We start from the raw sequence: 26,895 nt of genomic DNA on the forward strand, positions 1-26,895 counted from the left end.
GAGGGGCAGAGACAGAGGGAGACACAGAATCCAAAGCAGGCTCCAAGCTCTGAGCTGTCGGCACAGAACCCAACTCGGGTCTCAAACTCAGGAACTGGGAGATCATGACCTGAGTGAATGAAGTCAGTCACCTAACCGAACTGAGCCACCCAGGCGCTCCAGCAACTTCTTTATCATTCAATGAACCAAAGCCTTATCCTCTCAAATGTCTGGATCTCAGTCCTGGAGGCATCAACTTTGAATGCTCTATCTCTACCCTAGGGGTAATAGATGCTCTTTTTATTTGCTATTCTTCTCTAGAGTACTCTTTACTTCTAGCCAATCCCTCATTTCTCCAATCCTCTGTTACAGTTAGTAATCTTTATAATAAGCTTTCCCTTTTCAAATTGCTGTGTGATTTCTCTCTACTAATCAGATGCTAATTGATATACTAAATTTCAAGTGATTGGTTAGAAACTGAGAAAAATTACTGGCTGTTTAGTCCAGTTTGTTCATATATACATTTGTATTTGTATATAAATTTGTATGTATACAAATGCATATATAAACAAACTGAACTAAACAGCCAATGTATACAATTATATATGTGTGTAATATATATAATATATATGTATTTATACACATATATATATTTATACACACGTGTGTATAAACAAACAGATCAGACATTTCATAATTAGAAAGTTCAGACTGCTAAAACAAAGTAGTTCATAGGGTATATCCTTGTTAACAGTACTCTCACTTTGGAGAAGTTGATTTTCTCCACTAACCATGAAAGCTAACCACGAGTACTACGTGAGATCACTTTGTTTTTTCTGGTGAATCATTTTTATTTCTCTTTACAAGTAACAATCTAAAAACCAGAGCAAAATTTAAGACGATAAGGTAGTAAAAATAGTGCCTCTATTTCTCTGGCTATGTGCTCTATGAAATTGCTCTATTTATATTTGGAGGGAAATACACAATCTCAACGATCCCACACTAACATTCACCTCACTTTAGCTGTAGAGGCAAACTTAATGTTTTCCTTCTGTGTCACTGTTCTATGTGCTCTCTTTGTCAACATTAAAATGAAAAGTTAAGCATCAAGCTCACCATTCCTGTCCCACTTCGCTCTTAATTCTGCCAGCCACAGAGTTAAAAGGACAGGATTAAGAGTCATTAGACACAGTACTAAGGAGAATTAAAGGGCTTCTTCAAGGGGTATAACATCTGCTCCTCAAATTCCTGCCTAAACAACTAAGATTCCGATCAAAGAGAAAAGAGGGAAAGCCAATCTGACAGTAAACTGGAGTCATGAGGAAATGAATGTTCTCTCAGGGAGTAACTCTGACACCAGAGGAAGGCTTAGTGACATTGCACAATTCTTTCTGTGAAGTTATTCATGGGGCAAGTGGGAGTATAAGAGTGTAAGTGGAGGGGAATGGGAAGGTGAAGATTGAGGATCCTTTTAAGTAGTTTTTGCTCGGCTAGCAAAACAAGCTGGGACATGCAAGACAGATAAACACAGCTGTCTGGGGCTGTCACTTGGGGCTCAGGAGCCAACGTGTCCTGATGTAGTGAAAAGTGCACCGGAATGTGAGTCAGGAGGCCAGGGATCCAAGTCCTCATTCTGCTGCTAAGTAGCTATGTGATGATGAACAAGCCCTCCAGCCTCACTAGGCTCAGTCTCCCCATCTTTTGGAAAACTAATTGATGCAACTAGTTGGCAAACCATGCAGAGGTGCTCCTGAGACAGAGTTCATGTACTCAGTTTGCTGAGTCCTGGTTTCTTCCACTGAAAAAAAAAACAGGAGAGGGGCACCTGGGTGGCTCAGTCCATTGAGCGTCTGACTTCACCTCAGGTCATGATCTCACAGTTCCTGAGTTCGAGCCCCATGTGGGGCTCCCTACTGTCAGCACAAGCCTGCTTCAGATTCTCTGTCCCCCTCTCTCTGCCCCTCCCCTGCTCACATGCGCGCGCTCTCTCTCTCTCTTTCTCTCTCAAAAATAAATAAACGTTTTTAAAAATTATTTAAAAAAAATAAACAGGAAAAATAAGGCAGGATTAGGGTGAGGATTAAAAATACTATACTTAAAGACACCCTGACACAGTATATGAAATGAATAGTTGCCATTATTATGATTTCTTAACTTCTAAGGTCTCTTTAAGATTATCTGACAGGTATAAAATCTTGGTAGCCAACTATAATGAATACATTCAAATTGAATACACTGAGTATTTCAAATTCATTACAAGTCAAGCTAATGTTAGTTTATCACAGGTTTTAATTATCTACTAACCAAAATACTCATGAGAAATGTTCTTACATCTTTTCTGATTTCTACACCCACTCAAAAACCCAAGTCTTAGGTCAAATGTGACTACTATATTCTTGGGAATGAAATTCAATAATAATTACAGAAAATACAGTTTCAGGTTTGCATGCCATCTTCCAGGTATAATATATATTATAACATATATTATCTAGTGCTGTGAACAGGGCAAGAAAGCAAGAGACCGAAAGCAGAACCATCAAAATTTTCCATATGAGAATATCAGAAAATACTAATTTATTCCATGCCAAAATAAATCTTCAGCTACTTCAATATTTTAGCTTTAAATTTAAGAATAGATTTCCAGAGAGGGGGAAATGTGTGATGGGCATTGAGGAGGGCACTTGTTGGGATGAGTGAGCACTGGGTATTGTGTGTAAGCAGTGAATCACGGGAATCTACCCCCAAAACCAAGAGCACACTGTATACACTGTATGTTAGCCAAGTTGACAATAAATTATATTTTAAAAAAATAGATTTCCAATGCAAAATTAATTAAGAATATATCACTAACCAGCTTAAACATACCAAAGGTTAGAAAGGTAGTAGTAATATTACAAAATACTTTATCTGTCAAACAAAAGTAAAGCCAGAAAAAATTCTATCCAGGACCATATATATATACAGGGAGATATATATACATATATATATATATATGGAAAGAGAGACAGACAGGGAGTTTTACTAAAGTTAATCTACTATATAACTACTATAAAGTTAATATATGTATGTATATATACATATACATATATATATATGTATATATTTATACATATATATACAGTTTTACTAAAGTTAATCTATAACCCTTCCCTTCCATTAAAACACATATTCTTATTTAGAAATGTGATAAAATTACTCTATCACTCAATCAAGTATAGATTAATAGCTTCATGACTTTATTAGATTTCACAGTCAAATTCCATGTTAAGATAGGATAGTCAATCCAAAACAAACCAACAAACAAAAAGCCAAAGGCAATGAACCAAAATATATAAACAATATGTTTTCATGTCTTGTGAAGATCAGAGAAACATGATCAAAAATAGCCAACCAAGGGGCGCCCTGGGTGGCTCAGTCAGTTGGGCATCTGACTTCACCTCGGGTCATGATCTCATAGTCCGTAAGTTCAAGCCCCGCGTCAGGCTCTGTGCTGACAGCTGGGAGCCAGGAGCCTGCTTCAGATCTGTGTCTCCCTCTCCCTCTGCCCCTCCCCTGCTCACGCTCTGTCTCTCTCTGTCTCAAAAATTAAAAAAAAAAAAAAAAAAATAGCCAACCGATGAGAATGACTAGCAAAAGCTCAGTCTTTGTTCTGGTTATTCCCAATAGTTTCCTTTATGACAATGTTGATGCTAAAAATAACTCAAGTCTTAATTTGAGTAGCAGAACAACCTCAAGATTTCACACTGAATAAAAAGGTGTTAAGGGAGCACATATGAGAGGGCCCAACTTTATTAGAGAGCCTCTCTGGAAAAGCAACGTTTGGGTGGAGACCTAAGCATAAGGAGCTACATGTTTGTGAGGGCGGAGCAGGTAACAGTAGGAAAGAGCATTCTAAGCAGAAAACAAAGTACATACAGTGTCAAAATCTCTCAGCCATTCTGCTAGGGCATAATAGGGAAAGGGAAGAAATAGGCAGTGGCCAGAACACAAGGTCCATTATAAACCATGGTAAGACATTTGGGTTTTAGTCAAAATGCATCAGGAGGGTGTTACAGGGATTCAGCAGGAATAGTGGGGGAAAGAGTAAAGAGACTGATGCAGACTTCGAAGGGAGGTGTAAGCTTTAGGCGAACCCTCAGGGAAGGACTGTAAAAGAAACTGTAGAGGCAGGAGGAGTAAGGAGCATGGTACCCAGGGAATGGTGGATAGGTACAATGCATATAAGGGCTTTTTTCTCCAAATCCTGCATCAGAATTCACACTTTTCATCTGATATTACCGAATTGTTCTGTGGGGGAACAAGTTTAGTAAATGATATCCTATCTTTGCCTTCTCCCCACATTGGACAATATGGATTTTTCCTCCTTTGCCAGTCTTCGAGGTGACAAGTAGTACCTTACTAGCAGTTTAATTTTCCCTTCTTTTATCATTAGTGAAGTTGAGTATCCATTTTCATGCTTATTGGCCAGTTATATTTCTTCTGCTATTATCTGTTAATTCATTTCCTTTGACCGCATTCTATATGTCCCATTGAGTTTCCTTTTTATTTTTTTTTATATCAAAAACAGACTATCTTTAAAGCAATCTTGAGAAAGAGGAACAAGATGGAAGTATCATAATCCCAGATTTCAAGATTTCAAAGCTGTAGTAATCAAAACAGTATGGTACTGGCACAAAAAAGAGACAGATCAATCAAACAGCAAAGACAGCACAAAAATAAACCCAGGATTATATGGTCAATTAATCTTTGACCGAGGAGGCAAGAATATACAATGGGTGAAAAGTCTTTTCAATAAATGGTGTTGTGAAAACTGGACAGCCATAGCCAAAAGCATGAAACTGGACCACTTTCTTAGACTATACACAAAATTAACTCAAAATAGATTAAAGACCTAATGTGAAACATGAAACCATACAACTTCTAGAAAAAAATTTAGGGAGCAATCTATTGGATATCTGCCTTAGCAACATATTTATAGGTATGTCTCTTCAGGCAAGAAAAAACAAAAAGAGGGGTGCCTGGGTGGCTAAGTCAGTTAAGTGTCCAACTCTTGATTTTAGCTCAGGTCACAATCTCACAGTTCATGGGACTGAGCCCCACATCAGGCTCCATGCTGACAGAATGGACCCTAGTTGGGATTCTCTCTCCCTCTCTTTTGGCCCCTCCCCCTCTTGCGCACACTCTCACTCCCTCAAAATAAGTAAGTGAGCTTTAAAAAAAGAAAAAAGAAAAACAAAAGGAAAAATAAACTATTGGGGCTATGCCAAAATAAAAAGCTTTTGTGTAGCAAAAAAAACAGCCAACAAAACAAAGAGGCAACCTACTGAATGAGAGAAGAGATTTACAAATGACATATCCAATGAGGGGTTAATATCCAAAATATGTAAAGAATTTATATAACTCAACACCATAAAAACAAACAATCCGATTAAGGATTTTTCCAAAGAAGACATACAGATGGCCAAGAGACACACGAAATGATGCTCAACATCACTTATCATCAGGGAAATCCAAATCAAGACCACAATGAGCTATCACCTCACCCCTGTCAGAATGGGCTAACATCAAAAAACACAAGAAAATAACAAGTTTTAGAGAGGCTGTAGAGAAAAGGGAACCTTCATGCTTTGTTGGTGAAAACATAAATTGTTGCAACCACTGTGGAAAACCAGTATGGAGGTTCTTCAATAAACTAAAAATTGAAATACTATAGAATACAGTAATTTAAATACTGGGTATTTACCCAAAGAAAACAAAAACACTACTCAAAACAAAAAAGAAAACAAAAACAAAATTCAAGAAGATATATACAACCCTTTGTTCACAGCATTATTTACAACAGCCAAGATATAGAAGCAACCCAACTATCCAACAATAGATGAATGATTAAGAAGAGGTGGTGTCTGTCTGTCTGTCTGTATGTATGTATGTTTGTATATGTATGTGTATGTGTGTATGTGTATGTATGTATTTGTGTGTGTGTGTATATATAAAATGGAATATTATTCAGTCATTTAAAAATTGAAATTGTGCTATTTACAATAATGTGAATAGCCATAGAGGGTATTATGCTAAAGGAAATAAGTCAGTCAGAGAAAGACAAGTACTATATGATTTCACTTATATGTGGAATGTAAAAAAAACAAAACAAACAGACTCTTAAATACAGAGAACTCACAGTTGCCAGAAAGGAAGTGGGTGGAGGGTATGTGAAATAGGTGAAGATTTGAACAGATCCAATTATAAAATAAATTAAGTCACAGAGATGAAAACGGTATAGCGCAGGGAATATAGTCAATAATGTTACAACAACATTACATGATGACAGTGACTACACCCACCACAGTGAGCACTGAGTGATGTATAGAATTATCAAATCACTATGTTGTACATCTGAAATTAATACAACATTGTACGTCAACCATAGTTCAATAATGAATGTTTTTTAAAAATACAGGCAATCATGGGGCGCCTGGGTGGCTCCGTCGGTTAAGCAGCCGACTTCGGCTCAGGTCATGATCTCACGGTCCGTGAGTCTGAGCCCCGCGTCAGGCTCTGTGCTGACAGCTCAGAGCCTGGAGCCTGTTTTGGATTCTGTATCTCCCTCTCTCTGACCCTCCCCCGTTCATGCTCTGTCTCTCTGTGTCTCAAAAATAAATAAACGTTAAAAAAAAAATTTTTTTTTAAAATACAGGCAATCAGCAGCATTATTTACAATAGCCAAACTACAGAAACAGCCCAAGTGTCCACTGACAGATGAATGGATAAAGATGTGGTATATATACTAAATGGAATATTATTCAAACATAAAAAAATAAAATGAAATCTTGCCATTTGAAACAAGATGGAAGGAGCTTGAGAGTACAATGCTAAGTGAAATAAGCCAGTCAGAGAAATACAAATACCACATGATTTCACTCATATGTGGAATTTAAGAAACAAACAAAGAAAAATAAAGAGACAAACCAAAAATTCTTTAACTATAGAAAACAAATGGTTACCAGAAGTAAGGTGAGTGGGGGGATGGGTGAAATAGGTGAAAGGGATTAATAGCACACTTATCTTGATGAGCACTAACATATGGAACTGTTGAATCACTATATTATATATATGATATCATATACTTCATTTATACCTAAGACTAATGTAACACTGTATACTAACTATCCTGTAGTTATTTAAAAATTTTTAAAAATACAGGCAATTTTTGCTTTGCGTAATTCTGATATGCATGAATTTCAGTTACCACAGTTTAGAAAACTACAAATTTCAGTTATTCTCAGGCCACATCAGTTTTAAAGAATTAGAAATTCTAAAGGTGCATTTAACATTTTTTTAAGTTTTTATTTAAATTCCAGCTAGCTAACGTACATGTAACATTAGTTTCAGGTGTGATTCAACAATTCCATACAACACCCAGTGCGCATCACAAATATACTCCTTAATCCTCATCACCTATTTAACCCATCCCTCCACCCACCTCTGCTCTGGCAACCATCAGTCTGTTCTCTGTAGTTACAGTCTGTTTCTTGATTTGTTCCTCTCTCTCTCTCTCTCTCTCTCTCTTTTTTCCCCTTCAGCATTTAACATTTTAACAAGCCCTTCAGATGGTTCTGAACTTTGGTAAGTTATACATAATATGCTATACAGCACTTAGAAAGAATATAGTAAAATGCATGATAGTGATATTAAAAATCTCCAAGCAATATTGTGAATTGAAAAACAAAAATAAATTATAGAATAACAACCGTCTGATATCACTTATGAAAACAAATATAGTATATACTCTTTTGACGGGTATATTTGTTGATGACTACAATTTAAAAAACCTTAAAGAATAAGGACCATAATGAAAACTGTGAGAAATCCTGGGAAAGAGATTTTTAAAAAGATAATCAAAGAAGAACTTAAGTTTTATCTGTAATGTTTTAATTTCTTCATAAGAACATAACTTAATGTATTAATTAATTTAAATGTTTTAGGAGGATCTGGATGGCTCAGTCGGTTAAGTATCTGACTTTTGATTTCAGCTCAGGTCATGATCTTGGGAGTCATGAGACTGAGTCCCATGTAGGGCTCCTCACTGGGTATGGAGCCTGCTTAAGATTCTTTCTCTCTCTCTCCCTCTCTCTCTCTCTCTCTCTCCCCCCCCCACCTTTCCCCCATTTGCTCCTCCTCTGCTCGCAGTCCCTCTCTCAAAAGAAGAGAAAATGTTTTAAAAAGAAAAGAAAGAATATCCATTTTTAATGGGCAGAAGATAAGGAATTCTTAATATTTTACTTCATCCATATTTTTTTGCATAGAGGATACACCTGAAGGATCTGTCAGCCCAAGGATTCTAACTCTTGAGCTTACATACATAATTACTGATAATCTGTGAAGAAATAAAGAAAGCAAAAGGTGCCGAGCAGACTGGATTAGAGAAAATGCAGTACTGATGATTTTCACTAAATGGAACAAAGAAACACTTTAGAAACTAGAGATACACAAATCTAATATTGCGGCTGGCTGGGCGAACGTCCAAAACAAATTATTAAACATACTTCAAATTACCAAAATGGAAGATGCATCAAAGAGAGGTTGAATAACAAAAAAAGAAAAGCATTTTGAAAAATTTTATTTTTATCCTGGTAGATCAAGAAAACATTTTACTTCAAAGTATTTTTAAGGTGTCCCAGGGAAATGAGACCAAGTTCAAGAATACTAAGAAATTCAGGGGCGCCTGGGTAGCTCAGTCGGTTAAGTATCTGACTCTTGGTTTCGGCTCAGATCATGATCTCACGGTTCGTGAGATGGAGCTCTGCATCAGACTCTGCACTGACAGTGCAGGGCCTGTTTAGGATTCTCTCTCTTTAGTTCTCCCTACCCCACCCCTGCTCTCTCTCTCAAAATAAATAAAATAAAACATTAAAAAAAAAACAAGGGGCACCTGGGTGGCTCAGTGGGCTAAGTATCTGACTTCGGCTCAGCTCATGATCTCACAGTTCCTAAGTTCAAGCCCTGCATCAGGCTCTGTGCTGAGAGCTCAGAGCCTGGAGCCTGCTTTGTATTCTCTGTCTCCCACTCTCTCTGCCCCTCCCCCACTCGCACTCTGTCTCTCTCTCTCTCTCTCTCTCAAAAATAAATAAACATTGAAAAAAATTTTAAAAAACAAAAAAAGAATACTAAAAAATTCATCAGAGATGCCCAAAATTCAAAACACCTTATCTCAGTCTCACTCCTAGCCTTAGGACTTCTGCCTCCTATCCTGAATGGCTATGGGGGTCTTTGTGTGAATGCCTGTTTGGCAGCCACTTACTCACCATGGTGAATAAATGGTCTAAAAGTGGTACAATATGCTTTTTATACCTTCAAGACAATCAACAAACTCCTTAAAGTTTTCTTTGCAGACAATATAAGAACAACGTAGATGAGTAACACAGGGTATGGAAAAATTTGGCTGAGTAACCAATGTATATAGATTCTCATAGGCATGAGCAATTTAATCTAAAGGGTTGTCTCACAGATAACATAAAAACAAAGGCTTCTAATGGCATACCAAGTCTGACTCTGCCATATTCAACCAGCATCGACTGAATAACAACTTACTGCACATTTATCACATCTGCAATTGGCAAAAAAAAAAAACAACAACAGTTTGATCATTAATATGTCAGATGTCAGAATCTAAAACTGGAACAATTAGCTAACAAAATACAGAGAATAAAATTGAATGCCAAAAAAGTAAACACCTCTACTGCACTGCACTTTTTTACTTAAAATTCTAATGTATATTTAATTTAATGTTATATAATATATAGACACACATGAACACACGGACAAATTTAGCAAATATCATTTGCAGCAGGTAAGGCCTAAAATACTTACTGACCCTTTACAGAAAAATTTTGCCAACTCCCGGTCTTGACCAGTAAGTCTTTTCTCAAAAATATGTTCTATCTTTGATTTTGAGTATAAAATTCAAAGACATTAGGTAAACAGTCTGTAATGTTAAATTTAAATTGGAGCAGGTGGGCCAGGATACTCCCTGAGGCAGGCAGCAGGCAGCAAGGGTCCAGAGGACATGGACAGTGGCTAGCATGAGCTAAGAGTGGCTGGCTTCACCTCTTGAGGTATTCATCCCCAAGACCCATAATTCCAGTCTAAACCATGGGAAAAAAAAAAAAAAAAAGCATAAAAAAACAAATCAAGAAACACTCTAGAAAATACCTGACCAGAACCCCTCAAAACTATCAAGGTCATGAAAAATAAGGAAAGACTGAGAAATCATCATAAACCAGAGAAGACTGAAGAGATAGGAAGAATAAATGTAATGTGTATTTTGAAAGGCATATTAGTGGGAAAAAAGGTGAAATCCAAATATAATTTGGGTTTTGGTTAATATTAATGTACCAACATTGGTTTACTTGTCATAAATGTACCATGGTAATGTAAGACATTAACAACAGAAGAAACTGAGTTAGGGGTATACCTGAGCTGTGGACTATCTTTGCAGCTTTTCTATGAATTAAATATATTCTGAAGTTAAACTTTACTAAAATTTGAAAGGGCAATATCAATATGATCTTGTCACTTAAACATGGACACACACACACACACACACACACACACACACCTGTATTTTCCACCTCTTTCCACTGAAAAGGTCAAAAAGGAATGATACCCTACTATTAATGAGCAGGTATAACATTCAGATTTGGTCTCTAAATACCATTCCCACTAAAAAAAAAAAAAAAAAAAAAAGGTCTCCCAGGGAAATGCTGACTCTAGGACTTAGAAAGGAAGTACCAGGAAGCTTGCATCATGTTATGCCAGAAAATAAGTAAGCTTTTAAAGTCTAATGAATACATGTAAAACTACATAGCAATCAGGGACTCCCCTGGCCAAATCTGGGACAATTTAAGCATCAGAAAAGAATAATGACTGCAATTGACTGGAACACATGAAAATTTTTAAATCATAAATACTGACACTCAAAAAGGAAAAAGAAAAAAGAAAAAAAATCACCACCAATAACAGCAACAACTCATTTATCACCACCAACCCCTGAACTGAAAATGGGTAATTAAAGAAATAACCAAGTATTTATCCTGCCTTTACAGTAGGAACTATATTTTAGGGTGATCAAATAACATCAGTTAATAAGGAAAAGATCTTCACTCAGAACAGAATAGAGAACCCAGAAATGGACCCACAAATGTATAGCCAACTAATCTTTGAATATCCAATGGAATAAAGACAGTCTCTTCAGCAAGTGGTGCTGGGAAAACTGGACAGCAACATGCAAAAGAATGAACCTGGACCACTTTCTGACACCATACACAAAAATAAACTCAAAATGGATGAAAAGCCTAAATGTAAGACAGGAAGCCATCAAAATCCTCGAGGAAGAAGCAGGCAAAAACCTCTTTGACCTTGGCCACAGCAACTTCTTACTCAACAGGCTTCCAGAGGCAAGGGAAACAAAAGCAAAAATGAACTATTGGGACCTCATCGAAATAAAAGGCTTCTGCACAGCGAACGAAACAGCAAAACTAAAAGGCAACCAATGGAATTGGAGAAGATATTTGCAAATGACATATCAGATAAAGGATTAGTATCCAAAATCTATACAGAAATTATCAAACTCAACACCCAAAAAACAAATAATCCAGTGAAGAAATGGCAGAAAACATGAATAGACACTTCTCCAAAGAAGACATCCAGATGGCCAACCGACACATGAAAAAATGCTCAACATCAGTCATCAACAGGGAAATACAAATTAAAACTACAATAAGATATCACCTCACACCTGTCAGAATGGCTAACATTAACAACTCTGGCAACAACAGATGTTGGCAAGGATGCGGAGAAAGAGGATCTCTTTTGCACTGCCAGTGGGAATGCAAACTGGTGCAGCCACTCTGGAAAACAGTATGGAGGTTCCTCAAAAGTGAAAAATAGAACTACCCTACAACCCAGCAACTGCCCTACTAGGTATTTATCCAAGGGATACAAGTGTGCTGTTTCAAAGGGGCACATGCACCCCAACGTTTATAGCCTATCGACAATAGCCAAAGTATGGAAAGAGCCCAAATGTCCACGGACAGATGAATGGATAGATGTGGTATTTTTATACAATGGAATATTACTCAGCAATCAAAAAGAATGAAATCTTGCCATTTGCAGCTACATGGATGGAACTGGATGGTTTTACGCTAAGCAAAATTAGAGAAAGACAAATATATGACTTCACTCATATGAAGAATTTAAGAGACAAAACAGATGAACACAAAGGAAACAAAAATAATATAAAAACAGGAGGGGGACAAAATGTAAAAGACTCTTAAATATAGAGAACAAACGGAGGGTTGCTAGAGGGATTGTGGGAGGGGCGACGGGCTAAGTGGAAGACATTTGTTGGGATGAGCACTGGGTGTGGTACACAGGGGATGAATCACTGGAATCTACTCCTGAAATCATTGTTGCACTATATGCTAACTTGTAAATTTAAAAATTAATTAATTAATATTTAAAAGTTTTTTTAATATTAAAAGTTAAAAATTTTTTAAATTTTTAAAAATTAAAAATTACTTGTGGACAGTCTTTTAGAAGAGTGCCCACAAATAAATGTAGATGAAATAATGGAATTTAGAAAATCACCAACTTACAACCCTCAATGACATAACTGATTCAGGTACGAATAAGCAATGGATGCTAAACTTATTAAGTGAAGGGATGAGGAGAATGCAGATATTTCCATGCTACCAAGTATCTCCCCACAAAGTCCTTGCCTATCTCAAGTATGTAATACTAACTTCACAATGGAGGAATCAAATGTCACCAACTTAATCCAGGAATTAATCTTAACTGCTAGTCACAAATAGCAGCAACAACTAGACAATACATGCCACTTGATGTGATACAATGTAGATTACAATCGAGCCTTTGGCCCTTCTATCGGAAATACCGGAGACAAAGAAATAAATTAAATGATACCATAACGAAGCAATTAGAAAATTCAGGGAGGAAGAACCTTATAGAGGACAACTGGACCTGTTTAATAAAGTCATGGGAAAGAAAATGGTTTGGAAAGAGACACTGTTCTAGATTAAAAGATATGTCAGAGACGGACAAAAGAAATGGGATATGTATTACTTGATTGGATCCATGTTTGACAAGCCAGCATTATGACACATATGAGGATAAACTGGGGAAATTTAAATATGGAATGATTATTAAAAATATTAAGTTCTAAAGAATTTTGTTAGACTAATTGGAGCTGTATTTATATAGGGAAATGTCTATATTTTTTAAAGATTCATGAGGAATTATTTCAAAGTGAAAGCTATGTATGCCTTTACTTTAAATACTTCAAAGATTACAAAAATGAGATGAAGCAAAGACAAAAAAATGTAACCGTTAAATCTAGGTAGAAAATGGCTATTTCACTAATCTCTCTACTTTGCTCCATGTTTGAAATTTTTCACAGTAAAAAGTAAATTACAGATGGATATATAAAGAGATAATAAAATACACGTTAAGTAATATACATATTGTCATAAAAAGTAGAGTCACATTACTTAGAGATTAGGGACAAATAACAGCAAAGTTAAACCGTCCTCATGATTTAAAATAGGAACATTCACAAAATGTTTGCAGTACTAGAGTTTATGTTAATCTTGTATGGATTGTCAAGAATTCTGTTTATTCCCATCTACCCTTTGATAGTTCACTATGACATGTAGGATGTAATAATTTAATTATGGAAGAGAAAATAAGCTTTTTCTTGGGCTTTTCTGCATTTTCAATTACAACAGTGTAGCAGATGACACAGTTTAGTAATAGAGTAGTGGCTTGAGACTCATAAGGCACGATTCTATTCAGAGCCGATCATTAATCGAGAACTGGATAATCCCGAACAAGTGAATTTATACTTGTAAAAGCAAAGGGGAGGGGCACATGGGTGGCTCAGCCGGTTAAGCATCTGACTCTTGATTACAGCTCAGGGCATGATCTCACAGTTTGTGAGGCTGTCAGAGCAGAGCCTGCTTGGGGTTCTCTCCTGTCCCTCTGTCTCTCTCTTAAACAAATAAATATTAAAAAAGAAAAAAGCAGAAGGGGAACACAATCCCTATACAAACCAAGAGAATACCATATAGGAATAAAGGTTATGACATTGTATTTTTAAAAAGTCATCAAACTGGGGCGCTGGGTGGCTCACTCAGTCGAGCGTCCGACTTCACCTCGGATCATGAGCTCACAGTCAGTGAGTTAGAGCCCCACGTTCAGCTCTGTGCTAACAGCTCAGAGCCTGGAGCCTGCTTCAGACTGTGTCTCCCTCCCTCTCTGCCCGTCCCTCAATCACACTCTGTCTCTCTCTCTCTCTCTCAAAACTGAATGTTAAAAAAAAAAATTTTTTTTAAGTCATCATACTAACTCAAGATACCAAATTAACTATTTTAAATAATGAGAGCTTTATTAAATACAGCCATCACTGGGAATATCCTGTTTTTAAAATTTTTTTTCCGGGGCATCTGGGTGGCTCAGTCGGTTAAGCGTCTGACTTTGGCTCAGGTCATGATCTCACGGTTCTTGAGTTTGAGCCCCGCATCGGGCTCTGTGCTGACAGCTCAGAGCCTGCATCAGATTCTGTGTCTCCCTCTCTCTCTGCCCCTCCCCAGCTTGGACTCTGTCTCTCTCTCTCTCTCTCAAAAATAAATAAACACTAAAAAAAAAATTTTTCCAACTAAATCCTTTCCAACTAATCAGAGATCTATGTTCACTTAGGAAACCCTCAAATCTTTACTGAAGATAGCTTAAGAGTTATGACTTCAAAATTTACAAATCAGTATGATCTATACAAAACTGGCCAGAGCCACGTTTAGATACAAACTCCATTCATGCAAGAGTAGAAAATTAGGCCTCTATTAATTTCATCTAATTCACATATCTTGAATATATTTACATTTAGTCAATAAGAGCTCATTTCCAACATACATTATGCAAGTTAACAAGATATCAGTTTCACCAATAAAAATCTATTTTTGATATCCAATATACTAACAGATCAGATGTGGTCAAAAACAGAAAAAAAGAGGGTAGCTGTGGTAACAACATGTAAAGCCCTCTCTGATATAATGTTAGCTGGCCATACCTACACAATGGAGCACTGACTAGCACCTGGTTATTGGCTTAACATACATCATACACGTATATGTAACATTTCATGGTATTTACTGGAGTATTAAAATAAACTAGGAAAGGTAATAATCTCTGAATACAAATATTTTTTACAAAACAACAAAAGACTGAAAATGTCTTTAAAGTTTTCATCGTTTAATGAAACTAAAGGAGAGAAACTTAAGGTACATTTTTCTTTCATTTGAATAATGAAGGTAAATACAGTCGTATAAACAGTGTATTTTCCTACAAAGCATTATAGATGGAATTACTCTGTCTGCAAATATGAAGGCATTAAGTTGTGCAATACATACCATTCACAGGGCTGAAGGGATCGAAATGCCTTAAAAGAGGCATCCATTCCAGCAAAATCCCAAAACTTAACATCATAGTCATATCCTCCAGTCACCAAACGGGCACCCGAGGGATCCAGACCCAAAGCAGAAACCTGCAAAAAAAAATAATGATAATTAACTGGACAAAAGCTACTTATATTCTGTAATAACCTGCATTTCCTTTCTCTAACCTTACCTCTTATAGGTATTGGAAGTACAGACCACAAGCTGTTGTTACTTCTAAAAAGTGGAACTGGATAGCATCTTCTATATTATTTGACTTTGTTACTATTATGAATATTATTTCTTTTGAAATAAAATAATATTTTAACTTAATGTAATTGCCAGCTTTGTCCCAATTTATCTACCAAACCCCATAAATAATTCAGCTTTTTTAATAAAAAAGATTTTAAGGAAACCTTTTGAAATATTTTAACTACCACTAACTAAATACCACATGAATCTAAAATTACCAAAATGAGAAAATGCCAATGGGAATGTTAAGAAATCTATTTAATCAAGTAGGACAAAGTAGAAATTATTTTCTTCTGTATATGGCTAACTGACTCAATATGATCACCTTAAACAATTATTTTTAAAGCTGAATTTATAAGTGACTAACTACATTATAATAGCACTTTTATATTGGTTCCAAAAGATAACTGCCTTCCCCATGAACTTTCCTAGATCCAATGCACATGTGAGTGTCCAACTGGTAACCTACTATTCTTAAGAAGGAAGTCCCTGAATCTACTTCCCTCTCAGAAGGAAAAAAAAAATGCATTAGAAATAATTAATGTGTAAAACAAAACAAAAAACAGAACAAAAGAATTAATATGTGGAATGAAAACAACAAAAAAAGAAATAATGTGATTACTGTATATATGAGAGAGTAAAAGGATCAAAGGTTCATATAAAGGAAGCAACTATAAATCAGTTCTCCTAATACCCTTGGAATGTTATTAAATGTAATAGAATTACTACAATTAAAACCAGATAGTTACAAAACAATTTATACTCACTTCAATCACCACCTATAAACACTGATTTCAGAAGATAAGGGAATTATACATGAATATAATTAATAAATTATACGTTTAAATTAGATACATACCACTTTAAATGTGTCAAAGAAAGCATACAAATGAGAACTAAGTCATTTTTTATGTCTGAACAATTATGTATCTTGAAACCTACAACAACAAAAACCAAAAATAAACAGTAGCTTTCGAAGTCTAAGAAGTGACTCCTGCTACTACCAACCACAAACTTACTTGCCCCCATGCCCATTCTATCTTTCCACCCTCCTATTACAATTAAAAGGGTGCCTTCTTCCTGATACGACTGACCACACCAGTGTTCATCCCATTACAGTACAATTCGAAACTGCAAATTCATTTGTGGCTTGTCTCTTCCCTGCCTGTCCTCCCCGCAAGGGTGGAAGCTCCTCCTCCTTGCTGCAATCGTCAGTGTGGAGCAGCAGGGGCAAAGGCCTGCAGTCAGGGTGGGAGAACTAATGACTGGCTGACTGGCTGCAGGCATCCTTGGTTGAGTCCTCCTGGGGAAGCGGAAAGGCCTGTGGGGAGCCAGCAGCCTCTATTCTTCTGTGAATGTGTAAATATTTTACAATAACTAGCTGAAAAAACCAACCAGGCAAAAGAGTCACCTTGCTAATCTCTGACATATATAAGATGAAATAAATGCAGGGCAAAGGCAGGACTGCAAAAAGATCAGGTACCCTAACAGTACAATTAGAAGCTCTGACTTTTAATGTGTAAAACAAGTTGGCAGTATATTTCTAATTCTGTTTCTTTTTTCAAAGATAAAATTTACTAAAAAATATAAATATTTAACTAAAACATGCGTGAAACCCATGAACTCATTCAGTAAAAAATCTCTCAAGTGACAGGGAAGCTTCTGTTTAAGTACTAATAGTCTGTAATTCCTTTCCTAATTTGCTTAAAAACATGAAAATTAGTAAAATTCCATCATAATTTCATAACAAAAATACCAAAAGTCTGATTTCATATAAAGTAGATATAGTATTACAAATTAGATGGAAATGGTTTCTTAAAGCAGCAGTTCTCAGAAACTTTGGTTTTAAGACACTTTACACTATTTAAATCTTTTGAGGACCCCAAAAAGCATTTGTTTATGTGAGTTATGTGTTTCAATATTTACCACAGTAAAAATTTTAACTAAGACATTTAAAAGTACTTATTGTTCACTTCATTTAAAATAACAATAGGGGTTGGGGCGCCTGGGTGGCTTGGTCGGTTAAGCTTCCAACTTCGGCTCAGGTCATGATCTCACGGTTCGTGAGTTCGAGCCCCGTGTCGGGCTCTGTGCTGACAGCTCAGAGCCTGGAGCCTGTTTCAGATCTTTGTCTCCCTCTCTCTCTCTGCCCTTTCCCTGTTCATGCTCTGCCTCTCTCTGTCTCAAAAATAAATAAACGTTAAAAAATAAAAATAAATAAAAAATTAAAGGTAAGCCTTTAAAAAAAATAAAAATAAAAATAAAATAAAATAACAATAGGGGCGCCTGGATGGCTCAGTCAGATGAGCATCAGACTTTGGACTTCGGCTCAGGTCATGATCTCACAGCTCTCATGGGTTCAAGCCCCATTGTCAGGCTTTGCACTGACTGCACAGAGCCTGCTTCGGATTCTCTGTCTCCCTCTCTCTCTGCCCCTGCCCTGCTTGTGTTCTATCTCTCAAAAATAAATAAACATTAAAAAAATTTTAATAAATAAAATAATGATAAACCCACTATACCGTAACAAATATTTTTATGAAAATAGTATTTTCAAAGGCAAAACATTTGGCAAGAAGAATGTCACTGTTTTAGTATCTTTATTAGTTCCATCATTTGTGTAATTTCTGGGTCTATAACTACCGATTCATGTTTTCCTCATTATGGGATGCATTTTCCTACTTTCTAGGTGTTAGACACCTAGAAAAAGGCAGTTTCATTGAAAAGAAAAAGCAAGATGATTTTATTCTTTCATTTGTAATATGTTTCATTCATTCTACTACCACTTTTTAATGGTTTTACAATAAAATGAGTCCATCTTATGACTCAAAATTTTATATTATTAAATCTTTAAGTAACATAAATATAACAATACAAAAATAGAAATCTGTAATTCTAAGTAATATAACCTTACAACAATACAGTAACTATTTTATGTTCATTTCTTATCTCAATGTACATCTAAAAAACGAACTCGGGCCTTTTACTGATACAGAAATAAAGCTAAGAGTAATGAGAAATTTTCCCACACCATAAAAAGGAAAACTGTATTTTAGTTTCATTTCTTTTTTTCACTTGTAATGTTCCTATATCAAAGCAAAAGGTTTTAAAGCCAACAATAACAATGACAATAATAAGTGTTCCTATTTTAAATGAAACACAATGGTTATTTTGATTGAATAGAAATGTAATCTTTCTTTTTCTTTAATGTCTATAGCTGTTGTGTTATCAGTTGATTGTATAATTAGCCTTCATACAAATGTATCATCGGTTCACTTCAACATGAGAGCCTTGTTACTGAAAGGAAAGAATCAAATTTTTCAAACTTACTGTTTTAGTGCCATGCTTTAGAGTTATTTCATGCGAGTCAGGAATCTTTTGGACAGGATTCTGAAAAAAGAAAATTCCATGACATCAATGAGTAACCAATGTATTTAGGGTGTGGGGGGGAACTACATACTACATCTACAGGAGACACAATTTTTAAAAATACCATTGCTAGCTTTTTAACACAAAGTTTAAAAAAAAAAAAAACAGGAAATGAAAATTGTGAAGATAGCTTATTTCTGCACTTCTAGATAAATTACAATTGTTGAGCTGATAATAAATTTATACTAAATCTCAAAAAGATAAACCCAAGAAACTTTTTAGGTTGTATTGAAACCATAAGGTCCTCTCAGCATTCAAAATATTTGAAGTCCTCTCTTCACTGAAAATTGGGCATAATTTAAAGTGCTTATGTACTTAATTTAAAATAGGCAACAGGGGGGGCGCCTGGGTGGCGCAGTCGGTTAAGCGTCCGACTTCAGCCAGGTCACGATCTCGCGGTCCGTGAGTTCGAGCCCCGCGTCAGGCTCTGGGCTGATGGCTCAGAGCCTGGAGCCTGTTTCCGATTCTGTGTCTCCCTCTCTCTCTGCCCCTCCCCCGTTCATGCTCTGTCTCTCTCTGTCCCAAAAATAAAAATAAACGTTGAAAAAAAAAAATTTAAAAAAAAAAATAAATAAAATAGGCAACAGGGGCGCCTGGGTGGCTCAGTCGGTTGGGCATCCAACTTCGGCTCAGGTCATGATCTCACAGCTAATGAGTTTGAGTCCTGCGTCGGGCTCTGTGCTGACAGCTTGGAACCTGGAGCCTGCTTCAGATTCTGTGTCTCCCTCTATCTCTCTGCCCCTCCCCCACTTGTGCTCTCTGTCTCTCAAAAATGAATAAATGTATAAAAAAATTTTTTTAATAGGCAACAAAATCTGCACAGGGTAGATATATACCTTTCAACCCTTAAAAGTTTATAAAACTAAAACCTCCCGTTCAAAAATGACACAAATAAGGAACTGAGTCATTTACTGACTCAGTTAAATAAATAAGCATTTATTTAAAGTGAGATTATACCAGATGGGTAGCATTAGACATAACCTCTACCATTCTCCCTCCCAAGAAGCATATGGTCTGGGGAAGGGGAGGTGGCCAATCAGTCTAATTCAATATAAGAAATGCTATGATAGACAGGGGGTATGGGCAGGATAACTGAGGAAGAGAGAAGATGGATGCATAAATCAGACATAAGGGGGTCACAGCGATAATCTGAGCAAGAAGTTTCATTGTTTAGTCAAGTTTCCATTATCCAAGAGGAGGGTAATCATACTCAAATTTTAGGGCCATTCCAAATTCATGTTAGGATCATCTTGCAATCTACTTAACTAAATATGTGCAGTCTAACAGACTTTGGTCCCTGTCTCCCCTCATTCTTTAGCATCCTTGATGAATCAATCAATTGCAAGTTCTATTTCATCATAAACTTTTCTCCTGCTATGGCTCTTTCTCCTCAGCACATAAACAATTAAAGTACTTCCCATATCACACACACACACAAACACATACACACACACACACACACACACACACACACACACACACACACACACAGCAATTTCCCCCACATTTACTGCTGTATCATTATCTTTTTCTTTGCAATTAAGCTTCTTTATATGACAGTTTTCACTCAAATGTCTCTACTTCCTCTCTTCCTTCTACCTCTATCACTCAGGCACGTGTTCTTTTATTCCTAATGCCTAGCACAGTTCTTGGCACTTAAGAGACTATCTGTAAATATCTCATGAATAAACAAACACATCACTATAAATGCCCCTGGACACTTTTCAGAACTTAACCTGCATAACTGACCTTTCAACAACATAACTACTTAACTATTTCTTCCATCTTGAAATTGTTCTCTCCTGGGAGGAAGCAGCCTAGACAAGAAGCCAGAAAAGCTAAGGTTTTTATTTATATGTTTATATAAGGTCTAACATTTTTTAACATTATATTTTATTTTTAAATAAGTTATACATCTAACATGGGTCTTGAACTCATAATCCCAAGACCAAGAGTTGCATGCTCTACTGACTGAGCAAGCCAGGTAGCCCAAGAAAAGCTGGGCTTTTTAATCTAGTCCTGCCACTCCTTAACCTTGTCATAACTCCAGGATAGTTATGACTCTATTTCCTCATTTGTGAACTGAGGATAACAGCACTTGCCCTTTAGGTTACTGGTAAGTGGTTTAAGCCTTATAATGCAGTGTTGAGCACAAAGTAGGTACTCAATAAATGACAGCCACTGTTTATCCTTAGACTTACCTCCTACCTCTCTGGTCATATCAACTTAATCTATTTCCAGGTTTCTCTTTCTCCTTACCAGGCTAATTCCTACTCATCCTTTAAGACTCAATTCAGATGTGACCTGCTACTGGAAGCATTTCTCAACAGTTCAAACTCTGGGTTAAATGGCCCTTCTAATGCACTCTCATGTCTCAGATAAGGAGACAACCTCTCCCTATCTCTATCATAGAATTTATCAAAATCCGTTATAATTTTTTTTTTAACTTTTTCTTTTAAGTAGGCTCCACGTCCAACATGGGGCATGAACTCATGACCCTGGGATCAAAAGTTGGATGCTCTACCAACTGAGCCAGTTGGTAGCCACCCCCAAAATCCACTGTAATTTTTTACCTGTTTCCATCCCAACCACTCCCTAACCAAATTTCAAAATGGACACTTCTCAAAGATTGTGTATATCTATTATCATCTCTGGATCCCCAAACCACAAAACAGATGGTGGATGGCAGACACACACAAAAGTGTCTTGGAATTAATTAATAGCCTAATATCTACCTTGTAGATCACACTAGATTGTAATTTTTACTTTACCTTTAAACATTGATGTTTATGTCCATAAAGAAGAGCAGATGCTATCCACCAGATCAGCCAGGTAAGCGACAGTCAGGGATAACTGAGGTTTTCAAAAAGTAAAAACTGAGGTGCCAGGGTGGCTCAGTCGGTTAAGCATCTGACTCTTGGTTCTGGCTCAAGTCATGATCTCACAGTTCATGAGTTTGTGTCCCACACTGGGCTCTGCACTAACAGCACAGAACCTAGTTGAGATTCTCTCTCTCTCCCCTCTCTCTCTGCCCCCTCCCCAATTCTCTCTCTCTCTCTCTCTCTCTCAAAATAAATAAACTTAAAAACAAAAAACCATTCACAACCAAATGATTATATCCCAGACTAAAAAACAGATGTAAAGCTACAAGTTTAGGGGTGCCTGGCTGGCTCAGTGGGTAGAACATGCGACCCTTGATCTCCGGGTCACGAATTCCAGTGGGGAATATATAGTGTTGGGTGTAGAGATTACTTAAAAAAAAATTTTTTTAATAAAGTTGCAGGTATAGAGAAATAAAGGCAATTTTGTTTTAGACTGCCTGCATCTGAGAGATTACTATAATCTATTACCACACAGTGCATTTAAGAAGGAGATTAGGAAACCACAGGCACTGAACAAGAACCCTAACCTCACAGTAAGTGCTGGAGAGTTTACAGTTTATTTCAAGACAAGATGTTACGGTATGCTTTACTATGCTTTGGAAAGTGCTGCACATACCTTGATTTCAGAGATACCAATATTCCAACACAAATTCCAAAATAATTTGAAAGTCAAACAAATGAATTCTGGACTAACCCTATATTAAATTGTAAGCCACTGCTCCCTTTGCAGTTGACAATATTTGTAAGCAATAAAAACTCATGTATAAGTACTAAGTAAGTACTCTTGCAGAAAACAGGAGATTAGTTCAAATGTTTCCCTTCAAGAAGATTCTATTATAGTCAGTGTCTCATTTCATAACTAATTACTTTTTCATCACTCAGGAAACAGAAACACTGTCACCAAAAAGAGGGATGAAAATTATTTCACTAAATTCAATGCACAATATGCCTATATATAGACAATTTCTAACATGTCAAGTAAAAACTTACAAGAAGACAGAACAATTTAATATTTACATCAGCAGTGAATTAAATGTTTAAATAAATGTTGTTTACATTTAAAATCAAAGTTTTACTGGAAATCATGTAGGGCATAACTCATAAAAGGCTCATATAACTGGCACAACTAAATCATCTAAAATAGTAGCAATCCATCTTTTAGCAGCATATCACTTGATGGTGACTGTTCTTTTTCCAAAACTTCTACTAATGGCTTTTTGAAATATGGCTTAGTGTGAAATTTGCTCTAACAGTAAAATATTTTCATGATTTTCATGCCAGGGCACACCATAAGCTACGAGACTTCAATGAAGTCATTTATAATAAGAATTCATAACAAGAGCTAGTCTTAATGGAAGAGGGGAAAAGATACCAGCTTTTGTTTTGGTTTAGTTTTAAATGCCAACCAAAGGATTATTTCCCAGGCTCTTTAGTTTGCCCTCAATAACAACGATAGCAAATATATCTGGAATAACATGAGCAATTCCATCTGACACACATCCTTAAAGTGTTTTCAAAAGACTTGCAAAACAAAAATAACCTTTCCAGGGTAAAGATGTCATAAGTTTAAGAAGCTGTATATGTATGGTACTATAAGCCATAATCAAAAGTCTACCCAGTAATAACGATCTGCCACAAAGTGGCTATGAATTATGGGGAGAAACTGGGGAGTGCTAACCAGGAAATTGAAAAGGAGTGCTAAGTTCTCCCAGAAAGTATTTTGTAAATAGTTGCCAGTGTGGTATCACAGAAAACCAAAATTAGAGTCTATTCTAGTATAACTCTGGAGATCCAATAGAGTGACTTAACAATAGTTACTCATCATCACACATTCACTCAACAAACATTTATTGAGTAGTTAATTACATACCATATACCAGGGACTACAGTTAAAGATTTAAAAATAACAATAATAAAAATAACAAAGACTCAGCTCACAAGGGCTGTCAATCCAATTAAGCAAAACTAACTGACAGGTAAACAAATGGGAAACACTAAAATGTTTCAGATGCTATGACAGAACACACAGGGTTCAGTGCTCAATTCCACTCTGCCTGGGAAATAAGAGGATCATTAGAAAAGACTTTATAGAAGAGATGCTTGAGATGCCTTTGGAAAAATAAATAGAGGTTCCCCAGGTGAATGTGGAGGGCATCCAGAAGAGCATAAGACAAATCCTGACAGTTACTGAACTGCAAATAATTTTGCCTGGACAGAGTTTACATTGCTGGGCAGGAAAGGAGGGAAGGCTGTGTGTGTTGTGTGTATATACAATTTTTGTGTGCAAAAAATTTTTTTTCTTACCCAGAGAGTTAGAAGCCAGATTGTATACAATGCCAACGATCTGAAATTTAAGCTCTGAGCTTTGTAATTTGATAAGATTTGAGTTTTCAAAAAATCACCATGTTATTCTGTTCTGTTCATCAAAAGAATCAAGGGGCACCTGGATGGCTCAGTCGGTTGAGTGCCCAACTCTTGATTTCAGGTTGTGATCTCATGGTTCATGAGATCGAGCCCCACATCGGGCTCTACGCTGGCAGTGCAGGGCCTGCTTGGGATTCTCTCTCCCCCCCTCTCTCTTTCTCTGCCCCTCCTCCACTCACATGAGCTCTCTCTCTCAAAATAAATAAATAAACATTAAAAAAATTTTTTTTTTAAAGACAGAGTCAACACAGTGAAAAGGCAACCACTAGAATGGGAGAAGATGTCTGCAAATCATATATAAGGGGTTAACATCCAAAAAAAAAAAATACTCCTACAATTCAACAACAAAAAAACAAACAACTCAATTCAAAAATTGGCACTGGGCCTAAATAGATATTCCTCCAAAGAAGAAATACAGATGACCAACAAGTACATGAAAACATATTTTGCTAATCATCAGAGAAATGAGAATCAAAACCACACTGAAATACCAGTAACAGGATGGGTATTATTTTAAAAATAAGTAAATAAGAGGGGCGCCTGGGTGGCGCAGTCAGTTAAGCGTCCGACTTCAGCCAGGTCACAATCTCGCGGTCCATGAGTTCAAGCCCCGCGTCAGGCTCTGGGCTGATGGCTCAGAGCCTGGAGCCTGTTTCCGATTCTGTGTCTCCCTCTCTCTCTGCCCCTCCCCCGGTCATGCTCTGTCTCTCTCTGTCCCAAAAATAAATAAACGTTGAAAAAAAAAATTTTTTTAAATAAGTAAATAAGAAATGTTGACAAGAATGTACAAAAAAATGGAACCTTTCTGCATCGCTGAACAGAAATGGTACATCTTCTATGGAAAACAGTATGGTAGTTCCTCAAAAAATTTAAAATAGAATTACTTTATGATTCAGCAATTCCCCTTTAAGTATATACACAAAAGAACTGAAAGCAGGGTCTCCAAAGATGTTCACAGCAGCATTGTTCACAACAGTCAAAAGACAGGAACAACCTAAGTGTCCACTGATAGATGAATGAATGAACAAAATGTGGTATATACATACAGTAGAATATTATTCTTTAAAAAAGGAAGGAAATTCTGACACACACTACAACATGGATGAACTTGGAGGAAATAATGCTGAGTGAAATAAGCCATAAAAAGAAAAATATTGCATGATTTCACTTATATGAGGTATCTAGACCAGTCAAATTCATAGAAAGTAACATAGTGGTTACCAGAATTGGGAGAAAGGGGAAAATGGGGAATTATTGTTTAATGGGTATAGTTTCTGCTTTGCAAGATGAAAAAGTTCTAGAGACTGAGTATACAACAATGTAACACTACTGAACTGAAAATTTTTAAATGGTTAATCCTGGGAGCACCTGGGTGGCTCAGTTGGTTGCACGTCCAACTCTTGATTTTGGCTCAGGTCATGGTCTCATGGTTTGTGAGTTGAGGCCCCATGTTGGGCTCTGCGCTGACAGCACGGAGCCTGCTTGGGATTCTCTGCTCCCTCTCTCTCTGCCCTTGCCCCACTTGCGTTCTCCTTCTCTCTCTCAAAAATAAATAAATAAGCATTTTTTAAAGATTTAAAAAAATGAAATGGCTAAGATTGGGAGACGGGTAAGGGGAATGGATGAAATAGGTGATGGGGATTAAAGAGTACATTTATTATGGTGAGCACTGAGTAATGTATAGAATTGTTGAGCCACTATATTGTACACCTGAAACTAATAAAAATATTGTAAGTTAACTATACTGAAATTAAAATTTAAAACTTAAAATTTTAAATTTTTTAGGGGCACCTGGGTGGTTCCATCGTTTATGACCTTCAGCTCAGGTCATGATCTCACGGTTAATGAGTTCGAGCCCCACATCGGGCTCTGTGCTGACAGCTCAGAGACTGCAGCCTGTTTAAGATTCTGTGTCTCCCTCTCTCTGCCCCTCTCCCACTTGCACTGTCTCTCTCTCTCTCTCTCTCTCTCTCTCTCTCTCTCTCAAAAATAAACATTAAAAAAATATTTAAAAAAAATTTTTTAACGTTTTATTTATTTTTGAGACAGAGAGAGACAGAGCATGAACGGGGGAGGGGCAGAGAGAGGGGGAGACACAGAATGGAAGCAGGCTCCAGGCTCTGAGCCATCAGCCCAGAGCCCGACGCGGGGCTCGAACTCACTGACAGTGAGATCGCGACCTGAGCTGAAGTCGGATGCTCAACCAACTGAGCCACCCAGGCGCCCCATTAAAAAAATATTTTAAATAAATGACTAAAAATAAAAATGGTTGAGATTGTATATTTTATGTTATATGTATTTTCCCAAAACTAAAAAAAAAAAAATTGTTCATAGATATAACCCCCATAAGCAAACAAAAAGATTAAACGATGCATAATATTAAGCTTGAATACTTCTTAATGTTCTAATAAACATTAGGTAAGCTTCAA

General features: G+C 36.6%; 1 protein-coding gene across 1 annotated transcript in view; it reads right to left on the minus strand.

The window, feature by feature from the left end:
- The window catches only part of WDR70 (WD repeat domain 70), a 301,738-nt gene that overhangs the window by 220,905 nt on the left and 53,938 nt on the right, over window positions 1-26,895 (minus strand). Inside the window, exons 6-7 of the mRNA XM_045439868.1 lie at window positions 19,062-19,121; window positions 15,459-15,592 (exon numbers count right to left, since the gene is read on the minus strand). Of these exons, the coding sequence (XP_045295824.1) occupies window positions 15,459-15,592; window positions 19,062-19,121 (194 nt within the window). The remainder of the gene's footprint in view (window positions 1-15,458; window positions 15,593-19,061; window positions 19,122-26,895) is intronic.

Source organism: Leopardus geoffroyi, chromosome A1 (genome assembly GCF_018350155.1).
Source record: "Leopardus geoffroyi isolate Oge1 chromosome A1, O.geoffroyi_Oge1_pat1.0, whole genome shotgun sequence".
Taxonomy (NCBI): Eukaryota; Metazoa; Chordata; class Mammalia; order Carnivora; family Felidae; genus Leopardus; species Leopardus geoffroyi.